At 39.6% G+C, this 23,974-nt stretch overlaps 1 protein-coding gene across 5 annotated transcripts in view; it reads left to right on the top strand.

The window, feature by feature from the left end:
- The window catches only part of yap1 (Yes1 associated transcriptional regulator), a 43,026-nt gene that overhangs the window by 11,285 nt on the left and 7,767 nt on the right, over window positions 1-23,974 (top strand). For 2 of the 5 annotated variants that reach the window (XM_088639046.1, XM_088639045.1), the window contains 3 exons: window positions 10,943-11,061; window positions 14,907-15,020; window positions 22,406-22,587. In XM_088639046.1, the coding sequence (XP_088495172.1) occupies window positions 10,943-11,061; window positions 14,907-15,020; window positions 22,406-22,587 (415 nt within the window). The remainder of the gene's footprint in view (window positions 1-10,942; window positions 11,062-14,906; window positions 15,021-22,405; window positions 22,588-23,974) is intronic. The other 3 variants (XM_088639047.1, XM_088639048.1, XM_088639049.1) reach the window with 3 other exon arrangements.

A 23,974-nucleotide genomic window follows, 5' to 3' on the forward strand; every position in this document is an offset into this window, starting at 1 on the left:
AAACACTAGCATTTCACTCTTTCTGTAACCACCAACTTAAGCATAGTATACTTTTTATCATTTTTTACATATTGATTTCGTTAAAAAAAAATAACTAAACTGTTTACTGTCTTCCCAATCCAGTCCTCTGGATTCCGAAATCTCTGAAGCTTTCTGGTTCAAAGTTAATGAGCTCTTTCTAAGCACATCAAAGCAATTCTGTGCAGGAAGAGCTTTTAGCTCTTAAAATGTGGACTGAAGAGTTATCTGAGGGCAGGATTGGGAAAAGTTGTGAGGGCTGTTCAAAAAGATCTTGGGTTGACATACAGGGGGCGACGTTTTCTCCTCCACTTTCATTTGCTTTTGGAGGCTGTCCTGTTGATTTCCAGGGTTTTGTCAGAGCATTAGTTTTGATGCATTTAATGATCCCTAAAGTTGTAAAACAATAGGAGCAACCACAAATCTCCATGTTTCTCTGAATGAATCAGTCATTGCTAAAGTTGTAACGAGAAGCATCTACCAGAGAGATCAATCATTTGTGTTCTACACAGGATGACTGTGTTGCAGTCTGAATGCTCCATCATTGCATGATGGATGAGATGAGTATCTCAGACGCACTTCTTTGCTAGACAGCTTGAAAGAGGTTGCAGAGGTAAAGCAGACAGTCCGAAAAGATTTATCCGGACCTCAGAAGTGTTTTGAAGCCTTGTGCCATTTGGATTGAACCTAAGACATGAGCAAAATTGTCCCCCTTCGCTGCCCTTTTATTATTTTGGGTATAAGATCTTTGTGAACATCCCGTTGTGATAGCTAAGGTGACCCACAGCGCCAGTTAATTCTTTCCCCTTTGTCAACAGTGATTGACGGCGCCAGGTAGCAACACAGGATCAGCTCTGTTGACAAGTTATGACTCCACCTACGCTTCCATCCTCTGGCATCTTTACACAGCAGCTCTCAAAGATGGCTACTGGTTGCTCTTTACTCTAAAACTGGTGGATTGACGAAATAGGTGTGTAGAGGGGGTTTTTGCAACTGTCTTGAGAAAGGGGGAGGAATTAAAGATGGACTGAATCACCCACAGACTTGTTGATCCGGCTGTAAGTGTGATGGGTATCCTTATGGAGACTCTTGGAAGACCTCTGTGGCACTTCTTCTTCATTACCTGTGTAGACAGATTTTGATGGCTTGATAGATTGCAAGACTACAGGAGCTCCTTATACATAGACACTGTTTAATTGGCATCTTGATGAAGTATCTTCAGCACTTGATTGTTCAAAACTATTCGAGGGTCATTCTCCGGGAAAGATTTCAATGAATTAGTCCCACTTAAAAGAAGTAAATAGTTTGCCATTAGCATGTTTGGTTTAATGCATGAAGTTAAACATTTACTAGTAATCATAAATAACCAAAAACTGGCTTAAGTCCTAGTCCACTGCACATACATAAGCTGTCTTTTATACATCTACAGCACTGCTTCTCTTCACTGTGTGTGATAACTTCAGCTTTCTGTGCACCAGAAAAAGAAAATGAGGGTTATGATTGGGTTACTGAATGTGAACTTAAATTTTACCTTTTCAGTTTTTGACCCAAAACTGTGTGAGAGCCAATAGATGAATATTCTAAAGTTTTGCCAGTTGTACCATTTTTACATAGTTGGCTTTTTTGGTTAACTTCATAAGTGGGGTTTCAATCAAACTCTTTTTGATTAAATAATTTAAAAGAATTTTTTTTTTCAATGACACTTGTCCATTAAAGTTTAAAACCTAAAGAAGTGATTTAAAATATACTTTTTATTACAACAGGAACTCTGCATACAGCATTTACATTATTGTATCTTTCACTACAGGGCAAAATATTTTCTGTGGGTATGGTGAGGTGGTAGTCAAAGGGTAGTCAAGTACTGAGGTATGTGCTGTTTTCCGAGCGAACTATTGGAGAAAATGTTACATTAACCACTGGTTGCTGCCCTTTGTATTGTTAATGTGGGTTTAAAGATGGTGAACATCTGCATGAAGATGGATATGGTGCCCCACATTAAGAGCGAATCCTTTCCTTTGTTAAAAGTGATTTATCAATGAGTCATTGAGGAAAAAACTCAAAACATTCACATATATAATTTTCTTATTTTATGTAACATAGCCACCACCAATAAATATCCATTTCAAGTTTTGTTTTTGTAAGTTGTTTAATTGAAGGCTCCAATGTGTCAATTTTGTGTTTGGTTTAAAATTATACTAGGGCTGGATTCAAGATCTGAGAAATGTTCATACCTGCAGGCTTCATTTATCTTATTTGCCAAGTAAATCTGAGCTAATAAACACATGACTTTGGAGTTCAATCATTTTACAGTATCTGTGCTTTCTGGGGAAGGTACATGTTTAGGTGTGTACTAAACTTGAACATTTATGTGAAACCTTAACCTTTTCAGACTCGTTGGTGTTTGCTGAGCTTTCTGTTTGTTGACCACGGACCATCCCATCCCCATAAAAACTGCAGGATGTCAGCTTGGTACACAGTTAGGACTGTGAGAAAGCCAGTATACTGTTTACCAAAGTCTCATTCTAACACCTCTTCTGCAGGACATCAATGCCCCTTCTGTCACAAGAGGACCACTGGGGTATAATACAGTACATTCATTCAGAATAATAGCTTTTGGAAGTATGTTTACAGTTCCCAATACTGAAATGCAGTATGCCGTCTTTGAAAGCATTTGGTATTTTTTTTACGGTCACTAAAACTGACAAGCATGACAGATGATTGAAAAATTAGCCATTTGTCTGCATTACCGTAACATACAGATGTAAAAGAAATGCTGAAATGTTTCCCCATTGAATTTGAATAAAGACAGTAATGTAAATCCGGATATGCTTAGATTGTAAGCGGCATTGTCTTTAATAAGATTTAGGCCAGCATAAAGTCATTTTAGTAACTGCTGAAATTAGTACAAAAGTACGTAGGGTGGCATATTAACAGAAATTGTATGATAATTCTCCCATGTTTCCCCAACATGTCCTTGACAACCCTGAGGCCTTGAATTTGAGATTTGTGGATTACATAAACATGTCTGAAACTGAAGTCAGTGTCAGCATTTGGGCAGAACTGTTCAGACTTTTTGCAAACAGATCTGTAGGGGAAAAGAAACACTTTAGGTAAGTTCATCAAGCCTCTATTTTGATAAATGCTTATACTTTACAATAACATTTATGCATTTATTCAAATATTTTAAGGCCTACAACCATTTGTGCTGTGACACCTCCCTCCTCATAATGTTCAGAAAGCATGACTGGAAAATTAAGACCATATAGGTTATTTCATATGGGTGGGTGTATATATACACATTATCAGGAAACATCTTTGATTGAGCTGTAATGGTTGACATAGCACATGGATATAAAGCATCGAGGCAACCATCAATTTAGTAGTTTGCTCAACAAGTATCATGTTGGATCTGGTGCTGTTTAACCAATGATTACCCTAAATAAATCACTTCCACCTTATCCTGGAAAGAGGTATACCCTTATCAGACCCTCCCTTGCTATAGGAGAATAGTTTCTGAATGAGCAATCTTGGCTTGTAAATTACTGACTACCAGTCACCCCCCCCCTCACATTTGTTGCTTTTGTTAGTGTGGTTGGAGATATGAGCTCTCCTTCAAAGAGGAACCTTAATCCATTCTGGGGTCATGGAGGTTGACCAATAATCTCTCTTGATGATGTCCTGCTGATAGAAGAGCAATCAGTCATCTTAACCAAGCAATACCTAATAGGAGGAATATGGATGAAGGTGCCAGTTCTCATTTCTTGCTACACTGATTAGATCTGACCTCCATCAATGGTATTCTTGTTTTTCACTGCAAGACACCAACCCTGACTTGCTTTTTTTCTCATTCAGCATCGTCAAGTTCTGAACTCAACTTTTTGTTTTAGAGGCTTTAGAACTGGAGAAGCTTGTTTAATCATTAGAAATGTGGAATTTCCCATCTTGGCTGACAAGAATGGAAAATTGATCTTATGGGGGGCGGGATTTTATTATCCTATGGGACTCATAAACGAGATTGTCTTGATAAGCTTTCCCTTGGTTAAACAATTGATTTATTTCAAATGCCTGAGCTGGTACACAGACCTATGGTAGCTGTGTGTAGTAACGGAAGTCCATTAAGGTGAGCAACAGCTTCCAGAACATCATACAAACACTGCAGTTAACTTGTGTAATCCGAAGATTTATTTTTTTCTTGACAGTAGGGGGTAATACCTGAGAGTAATTTAAAGTTAGGCTCAGAGGAAATGACTATAATAGTAAAGATAATTAGCCCTTATCCATTGGGGTGGTGGCTAGCCTTTCATTAGCCTTCTGGTCGCTCCTGTCCGTCATTACAATCCAACATATTGTGATGGGGGACTGGAGGTTATTTGCAGAGCATTTTCTAAAGCATTTTTGGTCAGGTTCTTGCACATAATCTTTTTGCGTCATCTAAAATAAGGGCTTAAAGATTTTTTTATTTTAACGGAGAAGTCGCATCTCTTTATAAATACACCAAAGGGGATTACCACACCAGTGAAAGCATTGTGCACAAAATCAATTAAGTGCTGTCAGGTTTAGCCAACATGTGAACTGTCCCAACCCTTGCCCAGAGCCCAGCATGTGGCATTATAAATAACGCTGGCACAATAAACATAGGGCTGATAATTGGGCCATCAATCTAGGGATGTCGGCCACTTGGGTGGGTTTTGAGCTTTCTTTGGTTCCCTGCTCTCTCATGAACACTTTGGAAATGGTCGCAGTGGTTTCAAGAAATACAGAGAGCAACAAACTCTCCCACTTTCTGCCCCTTAAAAAGTGTCCTGTTTGTACCATACCCTTGTAAGTGTCACTTCATATTGGCTATCCAGAATCAAAAGAAGAATGAGTTGCAACCTCAGAGCCTCGTTAGGAGAGGAAGGAGGAGGTGATTAACCATTTTAATTTTAATCTTCATTAAATGTGCCTAAATTTGAGGATCTTTGTCATTAATCTGCACAAACACTGAAGATTCAGTTTTGATTAAAATGGTATGCTGGGAAGAAAAGCTTTGAGAAAGGAGGCCATGGGTCTATCAGGGATATTTTTGTCCACTCTATAAAATCTGCTTCATATAACCCCCAAGAATGCTGGATGATTCTTCTATGGCTAGGATACAGTGGGAACGTTAATCACCATTGGTCTGATGAGTAATAGGTCATTGTTGCACGTATGAGCTCATAATGTAGGATCTGCTTATTTTCAGTGAACACAGGATTTGCCAAGCATTAGTTTTTAGACACAAAAGAAAGAAAATTTTCTAGTTTTGTATGCACTTATCAGAAAATTCAAATAAGTGACGTTTTTGTTCTTGTGCCTTGCTTATGTTTATGTAAATACAAGCTACCACCTACTTCCCAAATAACTACACTCTGGCAGGCGTCTGTGGTGTTGCGAGACTCTGCAGACATTGAATGAATAGGCCTGTGTAACAGCGTTTGAAGTGGAACAACATGTTGAAACATGTTGATGAATGAGAGAAGCTGGTAAATTATTTACTAGCACATAATCTTGCTGGGTTTTCCTGGATTTCAAGACTAAACCATTACTTTTTCATTCCTAGATAAGAACAGCTTTTGTCTATGCCACTGAATTGGTTATCATTTCCCCCCAGGGATAGAGTATGGATGCATTTTATTTCTGAGCTGTTTTTGTAGTGACTGAGAATCTCATTGCTGGAATTTTAATTAAATGTAATACATTGAAATTGAGATTCTTGATGCAAGTTGAAAGCTTTCATTCAAAATTCTGATATACAGCAACAAGTCAATTGTTTCACAGGATGTCATTTTTTTGTATAATTAAAAATGCTAAAATTCCTAGAATAGCTTAGTACAGGGCTGCAGATATAAGGTTGCTAGTGTTGAGAAACCTCTGGAGCAATTGCTCAAGTTGCTGATTAAAACCTAGTCAGAATGTACAAGTTCCTGCAAAACTGGATGTTTCCTTCCAGGTCCAAAGTTTTTATTAAAATTTCATTATCAATAGAAATCAATGTGAATACTCTTTAAAGAAATGTAGTATTCTGAGATGTCCCAGGGACAAATTAGGGATGTAGTGTAAATGTTACCACTCTATCTCTCATCACAAAGAAGAAAAAACATAGCCTGAGGGAATTCAAAAGAACAGATGCCATTTGTAGTTTATTACATGTAGATCTATATATAATGCAGTTGCATATACTAGCCTTGACAAGGCCTCAATTATGGAATGAAGTTTAGTATTTTGGCATCAACTCCCAGATGCTCATTTGAGAGCTGACACACATGCATACAGCCATAAGGCATTGTTCAGTGTTTTAGCCATTTCACTGTGGCGCAGTGTGGCAAGTTGAGAAAAAGTTCTAGACTTTGTACAAAGATAATACACCAATCAGATTATTTACCACTGTTCTTTTGTAATTATAATTTGCTGTTTGCCCACATAGTGATTGTCAGGCTACATCTGTATGTTCATGCTCTGTGAACAAATATGACCTTTTTTTATTCTTTCTGATGTAAGATTTTATGTACAATATGTATTATGTTCAATTTCTGTAATTAATGCGAAGTGAAAGTATTTTAAGCAAAGCAATCTGTAGATGCATTCATAGGTTTATGTCAAATTGTACTGTTAAAATAATTCTCAAGCTACATCTAGTGCCATATAGTTTTTAAATTTGATTTGGCTTCTCAGCTTTTGCCTCATTTTCAAATTTGACTGGACTTTCTTTGATTTTAGAAATGGATTATACGTTTTGGTTTTAAACAGGACAGTGATGCCTTACCAAAGGTTCCTAATCTCCTCTTGGCATTAAAGGTTATAATGTTACATTCGTCTTGCACTGTTTTAACAGTCCAGAGGCAAAAGGAGAAAGCAGGGGAGGCCTCACTCTTAATTAGCTGTTATTCCAGTTGCTTTAATCTGCCCAGTGACACTGGCTGCCAGGCATCACTTTTCAGTGACTCTTGATAAAAGTACTCAAATTATTGTTATAGGTTTTTCAGCAAAGCGCAATTTATGGGGTTGACGAAGGTTATTCAAAATTATTTAAAATTTCTAGTATTCACCGAGATGACTACAGTTTTGATCATTGATATTAAAGATCACTGTGCATGATTTTTTGCCAGTGGTTTATTCTAGTCCCTCATTTACTCATGTAAATGGGTTATTTGCACAGTTCCCTGTCTTGGTGTTCTTCTGTTCTGGGGGTTCAGGGTTCATCTTTCAGCTAGGATAGTTCTTGACACTGCCAGCCACAGTTTGATTCAGCTATCTGTGGTAAAGCAGCCACTCACTACACATTAAACAAATACCTGTGCAGCAGTATATAATCTCTTCACAGAAGTAGAATCCCAGCCCTCCTCCCAGGTAATTGGAAATAGGCTCACACTGAAAGTAAAGCAGAGATTTCCTCCCCAGGCTTCCTGTACTCTAATTAAACACTGAGCTCGGAGGAGAGCTCACCACTCGTTCTTGTTTGCTAGGGAGCTTGGGACTGTCAGCACCCTGTGTGTAATCGCAAACTTCAGCTGTAGTGTGTTTAACCCCCTCCACCCCCACCGCCACCCCCTTTCTCCTCCATTTTATATGTCATAGTTTCCAGTGCAGAAAGGGAGTGGGTGGGTTATGAAGTGAAACTGGAGAAGGGCAGCACAAGCAGCCAATGGTATCGAAGAGTCTTCCGCTGCAGTTTTTTTCCATCAGAGTGCCGACCTCCCCTCCTCCCTCTCCTGTGACCTTCTCAAGGGGCCCCACTAGTTTGGACTGGAGCCATTTTCCCTGGGTTGCAGTGATGTGGGGGGGTGGTTGCATGGGGGGGGGGGGGGGGATTTGGCAGCTCCTTTGATCAGTAAAGCAAAAACAAGAGAGGCTTGAAAGCAAATGGGTGGCTTTGTGTAGATGGAAGTGCTGACTCAGTGCGTCTCTGCAGAGATGGAGGGTAGACAATCACACGGGGATTTCTGCAGACGGACAGGGGCACTGTCTGATTTTTTTTGTTTCGTGTATTTGTGTATAAAAAGCCCATTTCATTTCTGATTGTTACACAGGGTTAGTCACAATGTTGTCGACAAGTATAAATACCAATTATTTTACTCGCGTTTTTTCTCGTCCACAGACGGTGAAGGATTGTAAGGTTACCGTTAGAAACTTTGACAGTTCATTACAAATTACATGGGTTACTGTGACAAAAAAGGTTTCAAACTAAAGCATACATATCAAAGCTGTCGACAGCACTAACCCTGTATATTGTAAGATTCACAGAAAATATCCGATTTATATGTTTTCATATTATATGTAGGTGATGTACTGTATTATCAGCTCATGTACGATACAATAGATACCTTAAGGATAATGTTTTTTGTCATCTGCACAATTCATTGTATTTCATTCATTTTCATTATTTTGAGTTTAAATCTCTATAAACAATAAACATTATCCTTAAGGTATCTATTGTATCGTACATGAGCTGATAATACAGTACATCACCTACATATAATATGAAAACATATAAATCGGATATTTTCTGAGAATCGTTTGCATGAGAGGTTGTCTCTTAATGGAATATAGATTTGTCATTCGAAGTAAGATATTATGTTCAAGCAATGTAATGTCGGATTCATTGGGTGTTTTGCTGGTTTGATATTTTAGATGCCATGAGATATGCTTGTACAGAGAGAGATACAGAACTGAGTTTCCGCATTGTGAAACGGGAGTGTTCTGACAAATCGAAAGTCTTAGATACAGACTTTTGAGACCGCCAACAAGGGTTTTCCATTGTAGACCCACACCTTCACAAGCACATTAGAGCTTTATGGACTTAGCATAGGATCATTTCAGTCCCGACACTATCCTATCCAAGTTACTTCCATGATTAGGGGATCCCCTGCATGAAGTATAGAGACGTGGTCTCATTGACAGCAAAAATGATTTCCTGTATCATCTTTCAGTTAGACAGTCAATTAAGCAACCAGAATCAACAAAGAGCTAATAACCCTTGTTTATAGAATAGTCAAAAGTCTAAACGCCTTTCAGGGTGGAAATGTAGAACGAAATGGGATATCCGTTTACTTGGGTTTATGCAATGTTTTGAGGTGTAAAAATATCTTTTTTTAAATATTTGCAGTGCTGGGTTATTCAGTTCTGAACATGATGTATGAGTGAAGACCATACAGATTGAGATAACGTTGTTGAGCAGGAAATCCAGAAGGCAGAGGTGCTTTTGATCTGTGCATGTGTTTGGTGTTTAAATTCAGAAGGTCTTGTTTCCACCACCCCCTCCCCCATGTGTGATGGACTGCTTACCCCCCTGAGTATGAGGAAAAGTAAAAACAAGGAATGAGGAGGCAGTAAACCACAGTGGAGCAAATGCTGTCAGGGCTTGTTGAGGGGTGTCTTCAAGCAGAAGCACTAAAGGAGGCCACTGTGTTGGGATCTAAGAGAGGGTTGTGTGTCTGTATATGTGTGGTCTAGCCTGTTTTTCCCCCCCTGACTTTACAGTCTGGTTAACATTACGGTACTTTTCTTAGAATTCAAAAATCATCCATGTCTTACTTTTGTGTGCATTAAAAGAGTAACATCCTTTTTTTATGAGTCTGCCTTTAACGTTCAAACTCTGAACCATGTCTCATTGAATTTAGTGAATCAGAATAATAAGTATGCTATGCAGTTAAATTGATCATTTCAGTTAATTGTATGTGTAGAGAATTTTAATATGCTAAAAGGATGACAAGGAAAATGTAACCAAACCTTTGATTTTGTGGAATTTTTGAAAAGCATATTTTCAACGTTTTCAGTTAATTTTGAAGTCTGTCAGTGTCACTGTTATTAATAACATTAACCAACAGAAATGCCTTTTCTTTTGAGTGTAAATTGAGTCCTCTCGTCACATCATAATTGTATAAACCAGCCATTCAGAAAGTGGTGGGAAGATTTTTAATATTGCCATGGACTTTTCCAAACACTGCCAGACTGAAGCAATCCATCATTTCAGATGGTAAATTTGAAAATTCAGAAAAAAATAATATTCTGTGAAATGCTGGATAAAGGAAACATTATATTAACAGCTTTGTTTGGACAAGTGCTGATTGCAAGCGATTGGTCTTTTAATTCAATCTTAAGATGTACTGTACATTTTTGCAACTGTGTTTTAGTGGTTAGCATTATACGCAGCAGTTTGTGAAGTAAGCAAAGTTTAAAAACTTGAGGCCAGCAGTCATAAATTTGGTTAAAATACACTCTTGTATGGGACATTCTATATTTAGCCTACCAGACAAAATGCATTGAAATTAAGTGGCACAAGCCATCATTTCTGAAAACTTGACCATGTGCCACGAAGCATCTGGTGTGCAAACTCTCTCAGTTCTTCAAAATAAGCAGCTCTAGAGTTAACTCTCCCCTGGGCTTCCTGAGTCTGGTCTGGACTGGATGCTGCAAATACACCACCTTCTGATTTGCTCTTTGCTTTCAATCATGAACACAGGAAACTACATGAGAATGGAGCAGGAAGTGTAGTATTTTGTTACCCTCCCCCCAGTAATACTTGTGCTGTTTTGATACATGGGGCTTTTAGATGTCTCAAAAAAGATTTGCCAGGTTAAAGACGTCGGCTACATAATAAATGGCCATCTTTTACCATAATAGTAAGTCAGAGAATGAAGTAAATAACCGTTATTACACATGCATTTCTCTAGTTTGGTTATTGGTGATGTATAACTTAGTTGTATCTCTATGAATAGAATATTAATAATTCCCTTTTTTTATTTTTGTGGGAATTAACTTGGTACTCGCAATAATTGATTAATATACCGATCTTGTGAATGGTGCGTGCGATCAGTTCCTGCCTCCAGGTAATTTGTTTTCAGCAGCTTGTTTCGATTAGAGTGGCAGAGAGCCGAAATGACATGCTCTTATCCTTTTTCTCTAGCCACATGGATCAGACCACCACCTGGCAGGACCCCAGGAAGGCTATGCTGTCCCAGATGAACGCCGCAGCCCCTGCCAGCCCCATGCCTGTACAGCAGAACATCATGAATTCCACCTCCGGTGAGCCATCTCTCTCTCTCTCTCTTTTTCTCTCTCTCTCTCCTGCCCTCCTATTGCTCGATGGGACAGGTGCCACCTTCCAAAGACCTTGTGACACTGGTGCTGAAGGAGGGTCACACTTCTCACCCCTTACTCCCTGTCTCCTGCACCCGGTCGGACCTGGTCAGGCCTGTTGCTAACGGAGCAGGCATATTAGACCGGTTTCTAACGAGACGGTCATTCTGGCCATCTAGCCTGCTTGATAAAAGTTTTTTTTCTCAGCACGAAATAAGTAAAGATTTAGAGTTCACTGTTTCCGTCCTCCACGTGAGCTTTTCTTAATTGATTATCAAATTTTACACCTCCTATTGTACACATTGGTACCTGGAGTGATTGTTCACAGCCCCTGTAAAAAGAAAGAATATGCTGTGCCTCTAGTACAAAACAGATGGAAAAGCTGTTGAGATTTTTTTTGTCTGCTTTGAAAAATGTTTGTTGTAGACAAATGCTAGCAAAAAACACGATAGTTACAAACATAAAGCATACGCCACCCTCCAAAAACGTCGTCCCTTATAATTACCTGTTTTAGTAAGTAGTTTGGGTTTCTGGTGTAGATTCTTATGTCTCAAGAAAAAAGTGTCTAATATCTATTAGTCCCGCAGTTCGCTCCTGTTTTGCAAATACTGGTGTTACTAAAGTTTATCTTTAAATACCACAGTCATAAGAAAAGAATAGTTTAAAAGGGGAGAGCGAGCCCTGTGGCTCATCTGGCCCATTTGGTATGTAGTAGTTAATTATTCCAAGGATCTCATCCAGCTGTTTCTTGAAGGAAGCCAGGGATATCAGTTTCAACAGCATGGAGGTGCAGTTTGTTCCATACTCCCACAGTGCGATTCAGACTTGGAGAATGCGGGCATTAGTGCCACTACCTTTTACATGCAATGTGAGCACTTTGTTGGATGAGAATTCTCCTTCTTAAGTATGACTGTCATCTGAGTGTTGAGCGTACCTGGTTTAGTCCCTGCTTGTACCTGCATGTCTAAACTTGCAGGAACTTCAGCTGTGCTTTTGTGTTGCAAATGAGCCGAGAAGGAGTATATATATGATATAGCTATAGCACATCCAAATGGAGAGTAAAGACATCAAATTCAGAATGCAATGTCTGTTTTCTGCTTGTTACTCCCAAGCACTCACACTATATAGGGCATGTAAATGTAACTCGTAACCTGTAATCTGCTGGTTATGCTAATGAAATTTATTCAGATATGGCTTCAGTAGAAATTGGAACTAAATCTTAGGCCTCAATTGTATCCATTGTAAAATGAGAAAGCAGTAGTGTTTACACTATAAATATATGGAAGATATTGTGTTATCTTCAAGATTATTACAGATCTAATTTTAAAACTAGCGTTATTCTTTGGCTGTATATAGGAAAATGGTTGCTGTTCACCGTGATACTTGATTTAATAAGAACCTTCATTTTTAACTTCAGTTATTCCTTTTCCTCTGCAAGGCAATTCATGATATTACATCAAGTTTTTGATATAACACCTCTAAATATCTTGTCTCAAAGCACTTGACTATAAAAAACAAAAGATGGGAGCTAACAAGATCAGCACCAGGGGATTAGAAATGTAGTAGGAGGTGCAAGGAGCAGACACAGACACCAATTACATAAAACCCTTTCTGCAGAAGAAGGTTTGGAGTCTGGATTTGAAAGTGCTCAGGACAGGTGACTTTTGTATATCCTTGGGGATTGAATTCCAGAGCTTCGGGAACCGTCACCCAGGGAATATAAAGGAGCTTGGGGGACAAACCAGAGATCAGAACCCGATAAAGATGGTGAGGTGAGGAGTAGAAAATCACATAGGTACTGAGTGACCAAACCATGTTGAGCCTAATCTAGTGGGATACTTCAATGAAATAATTCACCGAGTAAACAACACATTATGATCTGTGACTTTTGTTCGTCTTGTACGTTGTCAAAGATCCCACAATTTCTTCATATGGGAAATGGCTGTAATCGCATTCCCATGTCATTCTCCCCCGAGGCTGCATGTGTTAAAACAGGCTTGTGCATGCTGAATGAGCTCTGGGGTTTGAAAATCCGGTATGGGGGTGTTGCACATTGCCCCCTCCCTGTGCAGCAGTAACAGACACCTGTTATTGGCGAAGCCAGGTTGACTGCCACTTCACTTTAATGCGCTTTAGCTTTGGGAATGTGCTTGGCACCTATCCGATGAAGATGAACCAGCCACCTGTAGGAGAATACATTGAGTCTAGCTCTAAGGTACAGGTATACAGTATATCATTGTATCAGTTAGCACCTAAAAGGCAAATGGCCCTCTTTCCTCCCTTAGAAATTAAGACCATTGATGAAGCCTTTAGGTTGCTTATCAAGTCACTTTGGTCTAGGATAGGAGTCACAACCTTGAAGAGGGAGTGTGTTAAGATTAGGCTCATGCTCTTGTTTTTATGGATTTGCACACCATTGATACCTTTTTTTAATGTCAATAATAGCCCTACTTACATTTTGATGAATAAATAAGTAATATTAAAATATAATATATAAACTTAATTAATAAATATGCACATCTTATCATTTAGTCTGATCCTTGTGAGGCTTTTGAGTGTTTGGTTGATAACTGACTATGAGATGGACAAGAAACTGACTTGATACTTGCAAATACCTTGTACCTCTTGCAGAGAATTACAGAACAGTCAAACATAGTGTGTTTTTTTTAGCTTATTTTTGTTGTTTATTAGACTTTCATTGCACATGCCATTAAAAATCCCTTTGCTTGCCAGTAATGGTATGTGTGCTGTAAGGTTGCTGATACCTGATCCTAGGAGATCAGAAAATGCCTAGCCTGTCCATGAACCCCAGAATCATGAGAGAGCCCTCTGGATTCTGAAAAACTCAACCTCATTTGAGTTATTTTGAGTAAGTGAGTGAAGGTGCCTCACTTGGCTCAGGCTTGGATGAGGAGACGATGCGGTATAGAGGAGGAGAGAAAATGTTAAGAGCACTTAAATTCCTGATGTGTTGAATCCTGTTCGTATGTAGCATTTTGGAACAAGTGAGATGTATGTATGACATAAATTCACAATATCCAGCTATACACAAGAGAAGGGTTGCTGACAGATTTTAGTGTGTAGTTACAGGTGAAAGCATGGTTTCTGATCTGAGATTTCAACAGTGGGTTTAAGTTTGAGTACATATGTAATGCATATGATACAGTATGTAGAGATGTAATGTAACGGTAAACTTGTTTTTAATTCTTTTACCTTTACACTAGATGTGGTAGAGTAAACCTGGACTTTTTTAAGACGGTGTGCCTGTTTTGATTCGATACCCAGTGAAGCACTAAAAGGTTACATTCTTAATTTTAAATATGGTTACAAGTTCTATTGTAAATTCATTCCACCCACATGCCTTGACCTTTAAAAAGAAATTACTAACATGTTAAGGTGGTATATAATATTAAAAGTTTGTGCATGCTTACTGACTGACAAGCATTATTATAGTCATCAACAGAGACTTATACAGTACACCTAATCTGATTTAACTGGAAAAGGTTAGGATGACTCAATGTGAATGACTTGAGTTCATCTTTAAAAAAAAATGACTTAGCTAATCTTACAGACTAGATATGAACTTTCCTTGCCAGCCTTTTAGTAGTGTTATCTAAATTTAAAAGCAATTTATTGCCACCCTCGCACCCGAAGCAGTTGTCCTGTTTGTGTTATTCTTATGCACATCTGGTACCACTTGTTCTTAATAGCTACACTTTTGTTGTGTGTATTTTGAGGCTAACTAGAACAGAGACCCCCCCCCTCATAAATTCCTGTCTTTCACAATTCAGGCCCACTCCCCGAAGGCTGGGAACAAGCCATTACCTCCGATGGAGAGATTTACTACATCAACCATAAGAACAAGACCACCTCTTGGCTGGACCCAAGGCTTGACCCACGCTATGGTAGGAGAAAATGTTCTCTGTGGTGAAAAAGGTGCAATAACAGAGAATTAAGCATCCAACTGTTTTCCAGTCTTCTCCCCACTGTAGTGAAACTTTGCCTTCTTCATTGTCAAATGTTGTCCACAGTGCCTTAGGAAATGTTGAGGTATAGATTTTGTCCTAGGAGTGCTTCATGTAAACTGGTGTGAATGTCCTTATGAGATCGTAGCTGTCAGTATATCCTGACTTTGTATTATAATGGGAAAAAGGATGAGCTGTGCTCTATGGTGAACATTGGACATGAGATAGTTAATCTTTTTGGTAGAAGCAGGAATTATTTCAAGGCATGTAGGTCAAAGATGAAAACCTTTCTTGAATATTTGGCCATATAGCAGCACCTTTATTCACAATGAATACATTTTTGCAAAGTATTGATTAGTTTATATCAACTCGAGACTTACATTAATACTTAAAAAATAGGCCTGCTTATATTTTGAAATAAACACGTCCTAGTAACTCCAATGATTCAGTAGAGTTCCAAGATATATTCTGATTATCAACTAAATACATAAACACATTAAACGTAAAGATGTGAAAGGAACTGCTCCAGTTTGTGTATTACGGGTTGTGTGTATTTTAGGCTCTGTGTGTGTTGTGCTGTTGTCACTTTGCCATTACCTGCGTCTCTACCTGTTCCCCCAGCTGAAGAACCATGTTACTTTTGATGTGTTTCAATAAAGTTATTTTTTCAAAATACTCTGATACAGTCCCTAAATTGTGGCAGCTCAGGAAAAAGATAATTTAAAAGGCTAAAGCAGTTCTGTCAGCTGCAAGTGCCAGGACCTTTGATGTGGCAAAAAATAGTGCAATTTTTAAAAGAATTGGTTCATTTCTTGCTTTAATGGTACATTTTAGGGACTTTTTTTAAGACATTCAACAGCATAAAATTATATACAGTGTAGGGGTCAAACCTTCCTTTAGAAAATGTATAGTTCTTTACAAGGGGGAAATCGTCTGTGGATCAACCGGGTGAACTAAATTTTGAGCTGTGATTTAATCATGCTGTATGTTTGGTGATTAACCTACTGTACACCCATGGGTCAAAAGGGATCAGTCACTGGACTATTGCAATTTGGTTGACTTTTTCCACTTATCTTACCTGGTCATTCTGCCTTATAGTAGGCAGACCATGCAAATTTCAGGTGAAACCTCAAAAGATAAAATTCAAACGCACAGAATGGGTAATGGTCTCTGTGACGTCTGCAAATGCAGGTTTAGGTTGCCTGCATGTTCATAGAGGGAAAACAAGGCGTATGCCAATGTTGCAGAGAGTCTTTCGAAGACCTTTACAGTTGTGATCTTTTTTAAAAAATCTGCCCATCTTGGATGAATTCCTAGTTCAGAGGAGATAGGATTCAAGCTAACCTAAAAAAAGGAGGATTATTTTCTTAGAGTCGATTTCAAGAGGAGAACTTTATACAGGTTCTTGGATGAGATTTTTGCAGGTGGCATACATGTTTTTCTTATTTCATCCCCAACTGAGGCCGCTTTGGCTTAAATCAGAAACAGCATGGAGATTAGTGAGTAGGCCTGGCTGGGGTGGGGGTAGGGGCTGATGGGTTAAACTCTTTGAAGATTTACTAGCGTTGAACTAACAAGACTGGTGGGCCCCTGAATTGGAGAATAGTGCATGAGAGAGACGAGTAAGATATTAACACATTCCATGCCAGAAACGGAAACAGTGTTGTTTTAGGGAATGGCTATCACTGCTTGTTTTTATGTTCGTACTCTTTTCTCTCTTCCTGCCTTTTGTGTCCTAGGCCTGTAATGACTTGACAAATGTAACTGCGCAAATAAAACTGTACTCATCCAGGACGTGGCAATATACTTTAGTAAAAACACAGTGGGGGGGGGCACGTCTGAACTTTAGACACATTCAATTGAAATTTTTACTTCTAAAAAAAACAATGAGGTATGTTTCAAAAACAAAATCACACAGAGGTTAGATCAGACATCTGCTTCTATTCCATTCAAATTTGAATATTTTTATTAAAGGCAGGCTGCTCCATAAAGATAATGCTTGTTTTGTTTAATTTGATCATTTCATTATCTACTTGTTCTGTTTTCAGTGTCCATAGATTTTATTTGAAGCAGTTCAATTTCATTTTTGTTAATCTGCTGCATTCTGTACAATTGGCTGATTAGTTCAATGTTTTATAGAAGAAAAACGCTCTAGGTGCCTGTGGCTTGTACTGTATGTAATTTTAGTGGGTTCATTGTAAGGCACCTGCAGTGTCAGTGCTTACTTTAACTGGGCTCTAATTGGTTGAAAGAACACATTAAAAATGGGTCCCATTGTGCTTCTCAGAAATCTGATACATGCCTTGGAAAAGAAATGGACTATGCAGTGTTGTAGGAGTATGCTTCAGCGTTCACCCGACCACAAAATACTTCATTTATGCATTTCAAGAGATGGGCACGGATTGGGGTCATTCGGCATATTTTGAAAGCAGAAGTTGGTAAAAGCCAGCTGCAATCTCAGGTCTGGATCTAAGGCAAATAGTTGCATTAATCGAGGCTAATTTTGGAGCAGGGGGGAAAGGGAGCCGAGCGCCTTTAAAAGACTGCTGCCGATAGCTGGTTTTCCCTGCTTGAGGCCCAGGGCCGGCTGAGCCCTTTTTCTCTTGTGGATCCCAGACAGGCTTGAGTCCGTGCCAGCACTCTTTATTCTGTGGTCGAGCTTTTAATCTGTTCCAGACCTTTTCAGTCAAAGAACTCCAGTGTGAGTGGAGAGGTGGGGGCAGGGAAGGGAAGGCAACCTAGGAAGAAAGGGAAAGAAAGGAAGGCAATCGAATAAGCATGCGTTCCTCTGAAGCTTCCCGAAGGCGGTCAGCGGTGAACAAGCTACGGGTTTACTGGGGTTCAGCTCAAAACGAGGCAGGCCAGCCCTGGACAGGAGTGCTCAAAGTATTGCTTCTCACACCTCTGCTAAAGGCAAGAGGCAGGACGTTCCAGTAGACTGAAACCACACACGTCACCCAGACATGGGTTTATGTACTGCTTTTAATTTGATGCACATCTATGCCAAATGAATTTACTGGAGCAAACCTGCCGGTAACAAACATGTTCCCCCTCATAGGTTTAAGTGTTTTGTAACGCAAATCACAATGTTGGAGGTATTTCAAAGAGCTTTTTTTAATGGTCACCTGATTTCACAGTTGGACAATTTGAAGTCGTGTAAAATAATCCTGAACTCCTAACTCTACCCCCCCCCCCCATGAAATTTCGGTACTAAACAATGAAAAGACCGCCCCTTAGTTATTTTTTAAGCGTCGTCTTAAATGCAAAAATCCACTAAAATTGCAATTAAGTCTGACTTCAGTTGGGAACGTTTAACTTTGAAAATTGCAGGTTTCCGTTTGGTGCCAAACTCTTAATGACCTGGCCCTCAGTGCGTGTGTATCCTGATGGGGGGGGGGGAGCTGGCACTCTTTCCTGTGAGCACTGCCTGATGTCATTCTTCTGAAGTCTTCAGCTTTTCCAGAGGCTTCCTGTGCCAGGAATGAGTCAGGTTCAATGGTGTCATCACTGACGCACCAACAGACAAGCTAATGAAAATGCTAGGTTTTTATGTGTTACTCCAGGTTTTTTTAGATGTATTTCCACAAACACATGAGAAGCTTCACCCAGCTCCTGGTTCTGAACTGTTAAGCATCTTGTGTTTTTTATTTTTTTATTTTGTTAGGTTAGTTTTATCATACAGGTGTGATACAGAGCTTTTCAAGAAGTATCACAAATCATTTTCCCTTTGCTTTAAAAGTTTTTCCACTGGTTATTTAGTACATTGGGAAAATAAGGAGTAATACATAGCTTAATAATAAACACCATTATCTGGACCTTTGTGTATTTTTTATTTTAAGTTTGCAAAGTTAGGCAAAATAGAGTTGTTTCAAATCTGTTTTATTGTGAAGCAAGGCGTAACTATTCAGTCAGTGTGCTTCAATCTTTGCGAAATAGATTCTTCCTTTTCCGTTTTGCGTGGCACGTTTGGTCACATACAGATTCATGATCTTGAGAAGGCTTTCTTTCCTCTGAATGGGACCGGACCGTCTCTGTCACTTCAAGGACTGTTTTGAAGTCATAGCTGATCTATTCTCTTCAAGTGATAAGCCTTGGGCTGTCCATCACCCTCCTGCGTGGCTTTCTTTCCAAACTTCTCTGGATCTGGTTACACAGCAAAAACACTTTTGCCGACTGGTGGGGTTGACACCTAACAAATATGCAGCTTGGCTGGAATGCCTTCTCCGTCAAAACCCGGCAGACTATTTAGGAGGCTTCTTAACATCAGCCCGCACCCTGAATTTCGCCTGCATGAGATTTTCTTTCTTGCGGATGCTTGCAAACGATGTTCAGATAGGGTTTCTTGTTGCTTTCTTGTTTTATCGCAAAGAACCGTGACCGAGCTAAATGGCAGACAGCATTGTGCTTCTGCCTACATCTTATCTCCCTGGCCACCTAACCTTTAGGTGAGGGCCTTTCTTGTTCCCAGGTGGTCTCAGGTGACTTGACATTGTATAGACGTCTTTAGCAGTGAACTGTACTTATCGTTTCCTCTCGGTCGGTTTTGGCAAAGTGATATATTGACGTGATCTGAGGCGTTTTGCACAGTTGTGCATGTAGGTTTTATTTTGGTTGTAGAGGAAAGGGATAGGGGCAGTGCAGAGTAAAGAATCTTAAGTGAAGGGCTTCCATAAAGATTTTTGGATGCTTTCCTGGACCACTTTAAAACGTCTTTCTTCTTTTCATAATGTTCGTAGAAAGACATGGGTACAGCTGTTTTCACATTTCACCAGGACTTTAAAATATTGGTGTTAAAGGCCAGGATATTTTCAATTGTAATATGGGAAAACTGGAATATCTCCCCCTTTTTTTTCTGGGCTGACTTATTTTTGTGTCAACATGTATATTCACCTGGGTAGCCACTAAGAAACTGTGGGAAAAGAGTCGTTTGCGCCTTACTCAGCTTAATGTGTCATTCGTTGGCTGGGATTAAATGTTCCCAATGGCGAAAAACAAGTGTGCCCCAGAATCAGTGTGGGAAGCCTGAAGATCCCTGGGTGGTGTAATTGTGCAGAAATAGTTCCCTCGCAGACCGCAGAGTGGCACAGGGTTAGGGTGACTGAGATTAACAATGGACTCACCCAGAAAACTACAGGATTTTGCCATGTGAGTGGTGCAGCAATTACCCGCTCCCCTCGCGTAGCGATTTGAAATGAGCATCTTCACAGGCGTCGGTGACAAGCCTACCTTGCGCCTTGCCTTGTTCATTGAGCCGTAGCAAGCTGCTCTGTAATTTTACTGATTCCGACCAACCTGTTGCCTGAGAACTGCTAATGTTCCCCCTGCAGGTTGAGCGCCAAGGAACTCTTGTGAGGTCTTTTTTTTCTTCTTTTTTTTTTAAATGAGGAAAAAATCAGTCCAGGCAGCTGAATACAGAGCAAAGTGGGATGTAGGGGGAAGGGTGGAGGGGGTGGTAGCACCACCAGAGTGGAAGGTGGGGACATGGTGGAGGCAGGGTGGGACAGTCATTGAGTTACAGAGCCCTGGGCTGTGTCTCATTCAACAATCGAGATAGTGTAAACAAACAGTGCCCCGTCAGTGATTGAATAGTGATGAAGAGAAAGGCCGCACCAGAGCACAGTGAATGAAAGCAGCGCCACATGAATGCAGAGACAGCCAGGCCCTGTTTTCATTGGTTGCCAGAGCGCAAAAGCAAACAACAGCCCTTATTGGCTTAATTACAGTAACAGCCCTGTGGCTGAGCTGTTTATTTTATCTCTTTTTTTTTTGTGATGTTAATATCAGGAGCCCTTTTACAGCATTAGGCTGGGACACTTTGCTAAGAAGAGTAAGGCAGTTCTTAAAAGGTACCCATCTACAGTAGTTACAGAGTTAAAAAGGCAGCATCATCAGCTGCCTTTGTCCTGAAAGGTAGCGCTTTAAAACTAATTGAGGGATTAAAATCTGTATAGCAGGTGGTCAGGAGAGGTGCCGAAAGACTGTGTTGGAATAATGTGTGAAGTCTGCACTAAAACAATGAGTCTACGGCCATGGACTAGCCCTTAAAGTAACCAGGCCTTGAGCATTCATGTCTAGATAAACTATTGATTTCAATTGCTACAACAGGAGCTTCAGTTCTCCCACTTGGATAAGGTGTAGGTGGTGCCTGTATGTCTGTATTTGTGAAGTCTTTCATTTTAGTAGTTTACAATCAAACTGCACTTTGAAATGCAAACATTGTGGGATGACACTTCAGTGTGTGTGGTGTTTTTGTTTCAAATCTAGCTCTTCCCTTATGGAAGTTCAGCAGTAAGTACAACAGGCAGCATAAACATGATGAAGTTCAGATACTGAAGTGTCTTTCAGTGTAGTGGTTGACAGGTAAAAAAAATATCAGATGCCCACATTACATTCTCAAATGTGCTGTTCGTTTTTATTCCGATAGTACCACAAAACTTTTTTAGGTACAATTTTCAAATCTTTCTCAGATTGAATCATTTTATTTCGGAAGTATAACCTGGAGGGGTCCCCCCCCCACCCCCCAAATCATGGAGGCTAGGGTTTGTGTTTTTCAAGGATTTTTAAATGTTTTCTTATACTATCCTTCTCTCTTGTGTTTTTTTTAAGTGTTAATGTCAACATCGAGAGTTTACCCACCGTTAAAATCATTCCCCTTAGAGTGTTAATACTGTGTAGGAAAGTAGATGTGAAGCCATTTGAATCATTTAATTTTTTTTTTGCCGAGTAGATTGAATAGGACAAGGTTTTTGTAAGGTGGCACACTAAGGATTTTGTACTCCGAAATGAGAAAAAATACATATTGAAACATTTTAGTTTCTCATCTGTTCCTTTTTTCCCCCCAACAGTTGAACTATGTTTGCAAGTTGTTTTTGCCTGTGAGCATGTAGTGTGCCCGGCTCTTTTTAACTTTGGAAAGGGTTGTAGTTTTAATTATTCTACAGTGTGAACGTGTTGAATTTAATTTAAAGCAAAAATAATTTCCACGTGTATTTGTAACCATCTTTTAAATGTTTATTTAAAAAAAAAAATCTGGGTTCTTCAGTTGTGACAGGATTCTGTTAAAATTCTCCTTTTAGTGGATAGCCGGATGCATCAAGAATAACAGAGGACAAGGTCTAGTGGCTGGAGTTAAGAAGTTTGATCATTTGGAAACAAAAATGTTTAAACCTGTGTAAAAACAAGATGTTTGTTCTGGAAAGAACTCGGAAGATTCTAAGGTTACCTTGTAATTTTAAGTCCAGCTCTGGGCTGCTAGTTTGTGTGGTTTTGTGTTTGCCCCCTGGTGGTGTAGGATGGTCATTACAACTGTGGCGTTTGTATTTTAGCCCTGAATCAGCAACGGATCACCCAGAGCGCCCCTGTGAAACAGGCCTCTCCGCTGCCTTCCCAGAGCCCCCAGGGTGGTGTTCTGGGTGGTAATAACCAGATGAGACTCCAGCAGCTGCAAATGGAGAAAGAAAGGCTGAGACTGAAGCACCAAGAGTTGCTTCGGCAGGTGAGGCCACAGGTTAGAATCCAACTTTCTCTTCTTATTTTTTTGTGCGTCTGTCCATCCCTGTGTGAACGAGTGGGGGGTGCCTGTACGATTCCACTGTTCCAGAAGTGCTCAAAGACAAATCGAGATTGGAATTCTAATGATAATCAGCCTGGAAACAAAGCTTCAAAATCTGCATAAGACACATTTTAAAAGGTCAGCCTCTTGATTCGTGATGAATCTGTCTTGCCAAGATTGCCAAGTAATCTACCATTTCCTATCATTCTTTTCACAGTTAATCAACACAAGAGATACGTTCATGCTGCCCCCTTTTGACAATAACACAAGGACGTTTATCAGTATTACTGGAGACGGTGTGACTGAGCGCTTGATATTTTGGATGAAATACCTATAATTAAAGCTGGACTGTGCCACCCACACAGGCATACAACTGCTTTTTGTTGTTTGTCAAAGATTGTGGCTGTAAATAGAAGCTGCACTTATTTTAGAAGGTTTTTAGGTGGAAAGTAACAGCAAAACCATCTTTCCTTTTCCTTTAGAGCATTTTTACGTTCCCAGAGTGTAAAACTGTTTGTTCTGCAGGTTATAAAAGCCAACTTAAATGATAGACAGGGGAGTAAAATGGTGTCTCCCAACCTAGCTTCCTCAGGGAGGATGCTTGTTTCTCTCCAGCTGCAACTTCTGGGGAATGTAAACAAACTGCTTTCTTTCAGCGGTGGAGTGCATTGAAGGCTGAATCATGAAGGAAATGAATAAACAAGACCCCAGAGTAGAACGAAACATTAACACACCACTGCAAGATGTTGAACACTCCAGTTTTATCAAACCTGTATGTGGCTTGTCTTCTGACAATGTCTTGCTTGCATTGTCCTCTATCCCTTAAAACATGCGTTTTAAAACTTTCTAAGGCAAAATGATGACAGTGATTAAAAACATCACATTTTACCTATTTACTGGAGGAATAAAGTCACCTTAAATCACTTTATTTATCATTAAGATCTACATAGTTTATGTAAAAGACAGCTTTGATTATAAACAGTCCTTGTCAATGGCCTATCTGGAACACCCCGAATAGACTGCACTGTCTTTCTTTCAATCTTAATCTTTATTTTGTGAAGCCCTTTGTAATGTCAAAAGCTGACACCACAGAAGGTATTTGTCATAACTTCTTGTACTCTTCTGAACAATGAATGGAGGAGGACAATGCTTCTACATTGTTCCAACTGAATGAAATCTACCTAAAGCTATCGGAAAACATTGATATTGATATTAAAATTTGTTAAGGGAATTACTGTTGAGCAAAGCCTTCACTTCATGTACATACTGCATCCCAGAAATAAGATCAAGGTTACCTGACATTCTCCCCTGGCTCAATGCAGTCATTTAGCTACTCGTTGAC

Source organism: Lepisosteus platostomus, chromosome 7 (assembly GCF_059453375.1).
Source record: "Lepisosteus platostomus isolate fLepPlt1 chromosome 7, fLepPlt1.hap1, whole genome shotgun sequence".
Taxonomy (NCBI): domain Eukaryota; kingdom Metazoa; phylum Chordata; class Actinopteri; order Semionotiformes; family Lepisosteidae; genus Lepisosteus; species Lepisosteus platostomus.